The sequence below is a fragment of the Prunus dulcis genome, chromosome 1 (assembly GCF_902201215.1).
Source record: "Prunus dulcis chromosome 1, ALMONDv2, whole genome shotgun sequence".
Classification (NCBI taxonomy): Eukaryota; Viridiplantae; Streptophyta; class Magnoliopsida; order Rosales; family Rosaceae; genus Prunus; species Prunus dulcis.
The window spans coordinates 16527597-16538553 of NC_047650.1; the positions used below are offsets into that span (position 1 = coordinate 16527597).

The 10957-nt window shown below is 44.6% G+C and overlaps 2 protein-coding genes across 2 annotated transcripts; both read right to left on the reverse strand.

Moving 5' to 3' along the window:
* Positions 1-2908: 2908 nt before the first annotated feature.
* Positions 2909-4003, reverse strand: LOC117615290. Its single transcript, XM_034344352.1, has one exon. It carries the CDS (start codon positions 4001-4003, stop codon positions 2909-2911), a length of 1095 nt encoding a protein of 364 aa, XP_034200243.1.
* A 2990-nt stretch (positions 4004-6993) lies between these two features.
* On the reverse strand, positions 6994-10268 carry LOC117621078 (protein WHAT'S THIS FACTOR 9, mitochondrial). Its single transcript, XM_034351360.1, has 2 exons — positions 9730-10268; positions 6994-9162 (listed from the first exon to the last, which is right to left on the reverse strand). The coding sequence occupies exon 2, from the start codon at positions 9055-9057 to the stop codon at positions 7777-7779; it is 1281 nt and encodes a 426-aa protein (XP_034207251.1). The 5' UTR covers positions 9058-9162; positions 9730-10268; the 3' UTR covers positions 6994-7776.
* Positions 10269-10957: the final 689 nt, after the last annotated feature.

A 10957-nucleotide genomic window follows, 5' to 3' on the forward strand; every position in this document is an offset into this window, starting at 1 on the left:
GCATTATAGTGAGCAAGAAGACAACGGGTCCCATTTCAGTGAAATTGTGGAATGACTGAATGCTGGTATATGACAAACCAGGTTGAAATTATACATCTGTCCTAAAGGGAGAACATGGTTTAGTGTAACTATCAACTACTATGTTCTGCACAGTACTCTCCTTGTGATTGATAATAAACCAAAAAAAACTGTCAGCCAGACCAAAAAACCACAAAAAAGGTTCATGGCAACACGAAAATGACATCATGGTCTTTTTCTCTCCATGAATTTTTTTTTATGGAGGATTATAATTGTGGGAGCAAATTTCCCCACGAGAATATTCGGTTCAGAAGATTCCCCTTTCTTCTTCGCCGCCTCTTTCTCCTTGCAAAATAGAACAAATAAGAGGACCACACCCGGGGGGTGTTGGCCAAAGGCCCTCCGATGCCTAAGTCAGTTCAATCGATCCGTAGAGAAACGATAGCTAAAATAGGATACGGGATGTGTTTATAATATAAATTGGGTGGCCGGAGCCTTATGTAAAAGAGAGAGAGAAAAGAGGTGGCTAGGGTTTGAGAGGAATTTTCTGTAGAGATTTTAGTAGTAATTCTGACGTACCTCCACCTTTGTGTGTGGCCATGCTTTTATAGTGGTCTCGGAGGCTAGGGTTTCAGAGGAATAATTCCGTAGATTGAAGGGAATTATTCCTCCCCTTTTTGGGATTGATTTGATTAATTAGGGATTTAATTTATTAGGGTAAATCAAATCCCTAATTGTGGTAGGCATCAAATCAAATCCCGATTCAATTAGGTAACTCCTCATTTAATTGGGGATCGTGGTAATTAACCAAATCAAATCTCAACCTAATTAGGTAACGTTCAATTTAATTGGATAATTTCCAATTAAATTGAGTAACTCCCTATTAGGTTGATCAATTCCCAATTTGGTCAAATAATCCCCAAATGGTAGGAATCATTTGACCTAGGCTTTGATTTAATTAGGTTCCCACAAATGCCCCCCAGCTTCTGCATGGCGCATGGTGGCATGTAGGAGATGTAGATTATCCGTTGGGCTGTCCAGCTGTAACTGGGCTTCCTTCGTGGACTTGGGCTCCCGCGTAGAGAAGGTGTTTGACTTGCCAATTTTATGAACTCCCAAGTTGGAAAGAGTTTGCGATTCCTTGTATGCGATTGACGATGTAGACATCGAGATGCTCTGCCCCGACTCACCCCCTATGGAAGGGGGAATTGAAGAGCAGGTAACCGGAGAGGATGAAGCAGAGGGGGACGCAGTAGACGAGATGATGGCAGATGTCATGATTCAGGCAGATGGAGTTGCTGAAGGCGTAGCTAGTCAGGTGGATGCCGAAGAGGCTGCAGCTTAAAGGTCTTCTGCTGGCGTCTCCAAGTAGACAAAGACTTTTTTTTGTTTCTTTTCAGCTTTTGTAGTTTGCTTTTTGTTTAGAATAACTGGTCTTTATTTGACCATCTTGTTTTTGTTGAACTTGGCCGGTTGGTCTGTTTGTTATGGAAATTTCAGTTACATTTTCCAACTTCAATTTGCATATTTGACTTGTGAACTGCTTGAGTAACCAGACTATGTTTTGATTGCACGTCCTCCTTTAGAGATTCGTGAGTACCAGGGTCCCCCATGAAGGACTCCGGGCATGCACTGCATATCCCGTAGGAGGATTCCCCTTAGGAAGTTGGCGAGCACCAGGGTCCCCCTTGAGAGACTCCGGGTGTGTTATGCACATCCCATAAGATGTTTTTCTCAGGTCACAACATGTTTAGCCTATGTCCGGAGACTCGTCGATGAGAGCGGCCCGTTTGACCTACGTCCGGAGACGTGTCGATGAGTGTGACCCGTTTGGTCTACGTCTAGAGACGTGTCATGAGTATGGCCCGTTTGGCCTACGTCCAGAGATATGTCGATAGTGTGGCTCGTTTGACCTACGTCCGGAGACGTGTCGATGTGTGTGGCCCGTTTAGCCTACGTCCAGAGATGTGTCGATGAGAGTGGCCTATTTGGCCTACGTCCGGAGACGTGTCGATGAGTGTGGTCCGTTTGGCCTACATCCGGAGACGTGTGGATGAGAGCTGCTCGTTTGGCCTACGTCCGGAGACGTGTCGATGAGAGGGGCCGGTTTGGCCTACGTCCGGAGAAGTGTCGATGAGTGCGGTCCGTTTGGCCCTGTTTGGCCTACGTCCGGAGACGTGTCGATGTGTGTGGCCCGTTTGGCCTACGTCCGGAGACGTGTTGATGAGTGTGGTCCATTTGGCCTACGTCCGGAGACGTGTCGATGTGAGTGGTCCGTTTGGCCTACGTTTGGAGACGTGTGGATGTGAGTGGCCCGTTTGGCCTACGTCTGGAGACATGTCGATGAGTGCGGCCTGTTTAGCCTACGTCCGGAGACGTGTTGATGAGTGCGGCCCGTTTGGCCTACGTCCAGAGACGTGTCGATGAGAGCGGCCCGTTTGGCCTACGTCCTGAGACGTGTCGATGAGAGGGGCGCGTTTGGCCTACGTCCAGAGATGTGTCGATGAGAGGGGCCCGTTTGGCCTACGTCCGGAGACTTGTCGATTGCATTTGTGAACACTCCATTGGAAAGAAATGTATTGATGTCTACGTGACTACATTGCTTTATTGAACAAAAGAGATGAGTTGCAGAGGTAACATCAAAAGTAACTTGTCTTCAATGGAGGTGAGGGAGGCCTGGCCACCTGCTTGGAGCGAGCTAATAGGCGAGGAGCTTCGTGGATAGCACATTCGGAGGTGATGGGCATTCCGTTGTCTTGGAACTTCCTTCCCTTAAAAGGTGATGTCGGGATCGTCTTCCATGACTGGGTAGCAAGTGACAGCTTGGGAGACCTTCGCTTGTCGCTTACATGGTCTTTCTCTTCTGCTCCTCGGTGGTCAGCTCGGGCTCTTAAAGTCGGCTACGATCGTGCTGATCCGTATGACTTTTTTCGTGGAGGTTCGCTGGCAGCCGCGTCACGATCTTTGATTTGCTGGATAGCCCCCTTGCGATGAATTCCGTGCAATAGCCATCTCCGACCAGTTCTTCGAGGTGCTTTTTCCAGGCGAAGCAGTCATTTGTGTAATGACCGTGCCCTTCATGGAATTCGCAGTATCTACTGGTATCCTTCTTGGCTGGGTTTCCCTTCAAAGGCGATGGTTTCTTCAACCAAGGCATGTTCTTTACTTGGGCTAGGATCTGCTGTATCGGAATAGTAAACTTGGTGTAGGTCTCAGTTGTTGGAGCACCTCCCTGAGGCTGTAATTCGCGCTTGCCCCCATCCTTGTCTTTTATCATGTCGTTTCTTTGGCTTGCCGCCTCAACCGGTTGATCGGCTTGCTTGGCAGCTTTCTTTGCGGCGATCCGGTCATCGTCCCAAAGCGCATAGCGCTCTGCTGTCGCGAAGACTTCTACTAGTGTTTGGCAGGGAGAGATGGTCAGCTCGCGATACAGCTCACACTCAATTGGCAAGCCCCTCTTGAAGGCCGATGAAGCGATTCGGTCGTCACATCCAATGATGTTCGCCCTTTCTGCTTTGAACCTCTTGATGTAATCTCGAAGGGATTCTTCGTACTTCTTTTGCAGGTTGAACAGGTGGTCAGGATTCTTCTTGATCATCCGGTAAGAAGTGTATTCTTTGGTGAAGACGTAAGCTAGCTCCTTGAAGCTGCTGATCGACCCAGATGGCAGGGTGTGGAACCAGTCTTGGGCTGCTCCTAGCAAAGTCATTGCAAACACCTTGCACATCAGCGCATCGTTAGCCTTGTAGAAGATCATGATACTTTTGAAGTGCTTTAGATGGCTATCAGGATCGGAATCCCCTTTGAAATGCGTGAATGAAGGCGTTGAGAATCTTTTTGGGGGAGCAGTCTGCTCGATCTCGGCAGTGAAAGGCGTAGAGTTTGCTTGGTCCACCTCCCTACGTAGAGCATCTTCGAAATTTCCACCAATCTTTAAGTTACGAAGTCGGTCGTTTACGAGCTTCTCGACATCCTCCGCGCACATGGCTTGCCGATCACGTTGGCGACCCTCGTGATTCAGGCGGGGATGGTTGACTTCCTCGTCGACTTGAAGAAGTTGACCTCCTCGGTTGCCCTGCCCGTGAGGCAGATTGGTGGATTGAGCTTGCGAAGATTCCTCCACGAGTTGTTGTCGCAAGTTGGTTCTCGAGCGGATTAGTGAACTTTGGTCGTTGCGTTCGTCACGCAATCGTTCACGGACTCGTGCCCCCTGTGTGCCTAGTCTTGAATGGATCGACGATTGGCTCAGAGTACGGCTTGTAGATGTCTACGTCTCGCCAGCTCGATCTCGTTCTCTCCCCTGCCAGTTTATCTCTGACTGACTAGTCTGGGATCCCTCAAAATGCTCGCCAGTATGCTCGCGGATCCTTCTCTCATTGTCATGGGCTCCAAGGTTTTGACCGAAGTTGATCTGCCTGAGGAGTTGGCCAATTAAATTGTTTTGGTTGTCAACCCTTTGTGTAAGCTGATCTACTCGTGAGTTAAGGCTCACTTGACTGCGCGGGTCGGGAATAGAGGTGTGGATCGGGCCCAATGGCAGATGGGCTAGAGTTCCATTAGATGTGTACGTCAAGTGTGGTTGCAAAGGAGCGAGTGAATGGATTTGCTCCAAGACTAGGGAATGGCCCGAGATGGCATTGAGGTGGTCACGAATGGCAGCACTGTCATGGGTGACAGCACCGGCACCTAGGCCTTGCAGTTGCACGACGGAGGAGGCCACGGGGCTGCGTGGCTGCGCTGCAATTTCAGCAGCCACATGGCACAGATGCTGCTGCGTTCCGGTTGCTGTAGCAGTTGTTTGGGGAGGTTGCGTAGCTGCCGGAGGTGGCTGGACAGCATGGGCAGCCACGAGGGGCTGCTGGAACCCTCCGGGAAGCTGCTGGAACGCGCTGGCAGCCATGGGAGGCTGCTGGAAATCTCCGGGAAGCTGTTGGAATGCCCTGGCAGCCATGGGAGGCTGCTGGAACTCGCTGGGAAGCTGCTGGAATGCGCTGGCAGTCATGGGAGGCTGCTGAAACTGGCCGGGGAGCTGCTGGAACGCACTGGCAGCCAGGGGATGTTGCTGGATCTCGCTGGGAAGCTGCTGGAACGTGCTGGCAGCGATGGGAGGTTGCTGCAAAATGCTGGCAGCAGCTGTACCACGTGGTGGCAGCGAGGCTTCGGCAGTTCCGGAGTGCGCCGTCGAGGTGGTTTTGCCCCTAAGGCGTTTGCTTCCAACCATGGTTGTTTGGAAGGCTTCGGTGGATTGAAAAAATAGGTTTGGAGCACGCTTTGAGTATATCTCGTGCTCTCAATGAAAGCACCAATTTGTGGGAGCAAATTTCCCCACGAGAATATTCGGTTCAGAAGATTCCCCTTTCTTCTTCGCCGCCTCTTTCTCCCTGCAAAATAGAACAAATAAGAGGACCACACCCGGGGGGTGTTGGCCAAAGGCCCTCCGATGCCTAAGTCAGTTCAATCGATCCGTAGAGAAACGATAGCTAAAATAGGATACGGGATGTGTTTATAATATAAATTGGGTGGCCGGAGCCTTATGTAAAAGAGAGAGAGAAAAGAGGTGGCTAGGGTTTGAGAGGAATTTTCTGTAGAGATTTTAGTAGTAATTCTGACGTATCTCCACCTTTGTGTGTGGCCATGCTTTTATAGTGATCTCGGAGGCTAGGGTTTCAGAGGAATAATTCCGTAGATGGAAGGGAATTATTCCTCCCCTTTTTGGGATTGATTTGATTAATTAGGGATTTGATTTATTAGGGTAAATCAAATCCCTAATTGTGGTAGGCATCAAATCAAATCAAATCCCGATTCAATTAGGTAACTCCTCATTTAATTGGGGATCGTGGTAATTAACCAAATCAAATCTCAACCTAATTAGGTAACGTTCAATTTAATTGGATAATTTCCAATTAAATTGAGTAACTCCCCATTAGGTTGATCAATTCCCAATTTGGTCAAATAATCCCCAAGTGGTAGGAATCATTTGACCTAGAGTTTGATTTAATTAGGTTCCCACAATAATCACTTGTCCAAATCTAACATTAAGATAGCACAAAATTTTGCATTCGCAGTAAATGTCTAATGACAAGAAACTGTCTGATCGGTAAATGTCCGAATAACAACTATCTGAAGAGTTTAAGACAGCACCACACAGGACACACCGCACAGGACACAATAACATTGAATTAAACTCAATTTCCGATTCCAAGGCATGTAGTAGATTTTAGCCTACTCTTGATAGGATACAAATTTGCAGAATACATATGAAGTATAATCAATCTATATCTTCAAAAACTTAAAGAACAGAAGCATGATAATCAACCATTTATTTATACTTTAGCAGTAACCCCTATTAAAATCAGTTCTCTCAATCTTGAAAAGAAGAATGATAGCTTTGCTCTTTTTTCAATACAGTAGAGCATAAAAATGGAATATAAACAGCTATCAGGAAACAAAAATAGTGGAAATCACCAGTGTATATATAACTGATTTCCCCAGCATTTAAGTTATCAACATTATTTTCTGCCATGGCAGTAATGAGCACATGCATAAATCCTTTCTTTAGAGTCTCTATAGGCACTAATGAATTGGTATGTCTTGATTTCAATTTTCACATGGTGGTGGCACTTGAAGTAACGACCAGGAAAATCAAAATTAGAAGCAGGTGCTTTTCATTTCTAATGACTACCAATACAGCAGAAGACCACCGGTTAGACAAAATAAGAAATATCTGGACTGCAAAAACAGAGGTGGGGTAAAATCATATCAGTTCAAAACTAGTGTACAAAGTAATTAAATAACTCGTATTTTTACCATAAAAAGAATCATTCATAAAAAGATCAAATAAGCCTAGCCTAAAGGAGAAGGAATGAGCGAACATATTTTGCATATGTATAGCTATTAAAGCATAGCAAGAATGCTGCAGAAACGATACCATGTTAGCAAAAGAAGATAAAAGGAAAAGCATGCAGCCAAACTTAATATGAGAGTTAAAGGATGAATGGCAGAAAGGATGCAATTCACGAGGGATGTTACTGCTGTCTCCAATATTCCATGGTCATGTTAAACATGATATCTTTTACAAAAATAAAATAAAAATCAACTTTGTGTGGCAGCAAAGAGAAGAGAAATAATAATGGAAACTATAAAGAGAAATAATAATGGAAAATATAACCACTGTAAAACCAAATCCTATATATTATAACTCTAACCTCACTTTCACTCATCTCTTACAAATCCTTTATCACTCATTCAACTCTTGACTACCCTAAGCCGTTGTAAGAAAGACCTTAAATATACCGTCTTGTTGTTGCTTCTTGGCCAATATCCACTTCACAGAAATACTATTTCGAACGATCACACAACTTTCTTGTTCAATTCAAATTTCTTCGTCTCTAATTAAGTGTTGATTTGTCTCTCAGGTCTGGTTTGTTGGGCCCTTGAAAACAGGGATAAGGCTAGAATATTTGATGGTCATCTTCCTTTTACTTTTACTCACATCTGCTACCAGTAATACCAAACTCATCTTCAATCCCACCAATGGTATTATCAACCAACTACACCACCATCCTCATCCTCATCCTCATCCTCTTACTCATCAACCTAATTGTGATCATCATAATTCAGTTTCAGAATCAACTGCACAATTACGTTCTTTGTACATAGAATCCACTGCTACCCATCTTCTCAGCTCGCTGATGATCATGATATTAATCCAAGAAATGATGTCCAGAAGATATTAGTCCTCTCTGGACCCAACCCCCTTCACAACTGAATCCTAGGTTCGTCTGGTTTATCAGAGTCGTACTCATAAAACAATTTGTTAACTGACTCCTCTTCGGAACTGGATTGGTTATTACCAAGATCATCAACATGTGGATCGACTTCTACACCATCACCTTTACTCTTCTTGTATAAACCTTTGCTCCTATCCAGGAGCCCTTTTCTTAACAGCCTTGTAAATCTTTCCCTCAAATCTACAGTGGGGTGTTTTTGCAAGAGTTGTTGATGGTTATAGGCTTCCCTTAGAATGACAGTTTGAGTGGCACACTTTTTTGAAATGTAGAAAATACCTGGATGGCGCTCAAACACTTTAGTGAACTTCTGGGGTAGGGCCAAAGGTTTACGAAGGTTGCTCACATTCTTACGCTCAGTTTTCTTGTGTATAGTTAGTTGAAGAAGCTCATGAAAAACCCCTACAATCCTCTTCTCCGATACATCTGTACGAGGATCTAAATGAGAGGCATCAGAGTACGGCGAAGTATAAGGGAGGGTCTGCCACTCTTTCAACCACTCCATGCATTTTCTCTTCAATCCAAAACCCCTCGTAAATCCAACAGGAAAAGCTAAACAGCCACTTCTTGCATCTTCTTCCTTCTGTTGTATAGCAGAATTCTTTTGCAATTGGGAGACAGCGAGGTCCTCATCCCAGGATAAGAGCTTCAAGCCAACACGGTCATCGGGGAGGCGGATGAAAGAGAATAGGTCAGGGTGATGTGGAATGACTGAGTGCTGGTAATCATATGGCAAGCCCAGGTCCCATTTCAGTTGGTCAAGGGTTTGTAAAGGAAGGGTCCAACCCTGGGTAAGCATGAGCAGTTTTTGAAGCCTATTAATGAGATCCATCTGATTCTGCTGAAGGACATTGAGTTCCTCATGGTAGAGTTGTAGGGCTTCAGGAGTCAAGCTAAAGCATGGGACACGAGCACCTCCACTCCAAAATGTGTGGGACTCAACAAAAACAGAAGGAAATTTCCTAATAAAAGTAGAGAGCTTCAGATCACAAGGAAGACTGAGTTGTCCACGATGGCAAGAGAGACGGTATATGGGGAGGCAGCACTGAGGTGAGGATGAGATAATGGAAAAAAGAATACAGGCAGCTTTGAGATCTCTCTCAGCAGTCACAACAGCATCCAATCCCCTATCTTTCACCCATTTCAACTTCACATTCACAAGACCACGCTTGTGCTGGTAATTAAATCCGTGCTGACACCCACGGAGGAAACCAAACCCACCAACTTTAACAAATAGAAAAAACCGGACCATGATCCTTCTTGGTAAATATAGATGAGATCAGCAGCATTCTTACATTTCATTACATTGTGTGTTTTGGTAGCCTAAAGGGCAAGACTTTGTGCCCAAACAGTACAACTGCAAAAGGAAAAATCAACACTTGAATAAACAACAAAACATTCCCGCAAAACAACTATTGTCATTTGTCATATGAGAAGGAAGGAAGCCATCAAATACATGAACTTAATAAAGAAAGTAATTCTGGACCGGGGAATGACAATTTCTTTCTTTTTTTAAATAAAAAATATTGATTTATGTCTAATGATGCCACAATTGGAACAGAATTCCATCTTTCCTCAGCCTTAAAAAAACAAAGAAAAGAGAAACGACCTCAGCAATCAGCTTCCCAAATTATCTGCTTGAAAAACAACAAAAATGGCATTGCTCTAGAACACAATCTGAGCCAGACATTTTATCGAACATCTTACAGGCGAAAATGATATAAAGCTATAGTTATGCTAGTGCTGACTAAAAGGATGAAATACAACAGCAAGCATTCAAGAAGAAATAGATTATACAACAATCAAATTATTAACCAACCCACCAGTTCACTACATACCAGATGAATTTGTACTTGTTGCCACTGCAAACGACAATCAAACCCAATAATAATGAATGAAAGACCAAGAAAAAGAAGAAAATAACCTTTGAAAGAAACCCGCAGCAACCCGAGACAAATTTTTTTTGGACAAGAAGACTACTCCTCAATGCATTCAATGTGACGGCTGCCATATGAACCCCCCACGCAATGCCTCCGAGTCCTTCTGGGCAGCCTACCAAGGCCTACCCTCCGAGTTCGTCCCCAATTTCGACATTCGCGCCTCCTGTGGCTTCAAAACCAGCTGGATCTCACGTCCCCAATAGCTTTGTTAAGCTTGATTTTGGTATGTGTCGGAGAAGTGATCGGGTATCGTTGGGAATGGTGGCTGGGAGGTGTGGGAGGAGGTGGTGGATGGTTTCGGCGGGTATCGTTGTTTTAATAATCTTTTTGAAAAGTTATTTTCTTCTATAAAAAAAATATACTCATACTTTATTATTTTATTATTTTATTGATACATTCCCGCAAAAAATATACTCCTCTCTCTCCCTTCGCACTGCTGCCCCAAATTCAGAAACCACATGTCCTCTGCCTTGACGACGCTGTCGAGCTTCATCTCGACCTTGACTTTCCCGCAGCTCCATCATGACCTTGACTTTTTCATGAGATCGTCTGTGGTGCACCGGGTGCACCCGTACAGCCCATCACGTGGGCTTTTTTTAAAAACAATGAAAACCGGTTGTTTTGGTTAACCAGTTCAACTAAGGAAAAAAAAAAAAAAAGTCCCGCTCGTTCAAAACCTAGCTTTGCACAGAACTAAGGAAAAAAAAAACAAAGNCCCGCTCGTTCAAAACCTAGCTTTGCACAGATCGATTTCGTCTGTCTATCTCCTCCTCCATAGCTTTGCACAGCCACAGCTCTATTTCGGTGAATTCATAGCTGCACAGCTTCCTACAGCCTGAAGAAGCTCCCCCCACTTCNTCTTCTCCATCTGAGGAGCAGATTTCAGCCAAAACCCAGAAACCCACTTCGTCTTCTCCAGCCGCTTCCTCCATCTCGGTAAGTTCGTGTGTTGATTTTCGTTATGTGTAATTGATGGTTCTATTTAATTTATTCTTCTAGTGATTTTGAATTGTTGTTTCAGTTTTTTCATTTAACAATTCCAGAAATTAATGATTCAAATTTTGTATTTCTTTTCCCACTCTGCATTTCTGATGGGTTGTTATAGTGCCTCTTGATCTGATTGTATATATAAATACCCATGAGGGCTCTGATTGTGTAAGATTTAATTGTGGTGGGTTTGTGATTCTGAAAGTGGCGTGAGGTGAAGTGGGT

Excerpts from the sequence above, each read along its gene's own strand:
- LOC117615290 (XM_034344352.1), bottom strand. The coding sequence starts at position 4,003 with ATGTGCGCGGAGGATGTCGAGAAGCTCGTAAACGACCGACTTCGTAAC.
- LOC117621078 (XM_034351360.1), bottom strand. The coding sequence starts at position 9,057 with ATGGTCCGGTTTTTTCTATTTGTTAAAGTTGGTGGGTTTGGTTTCCTC.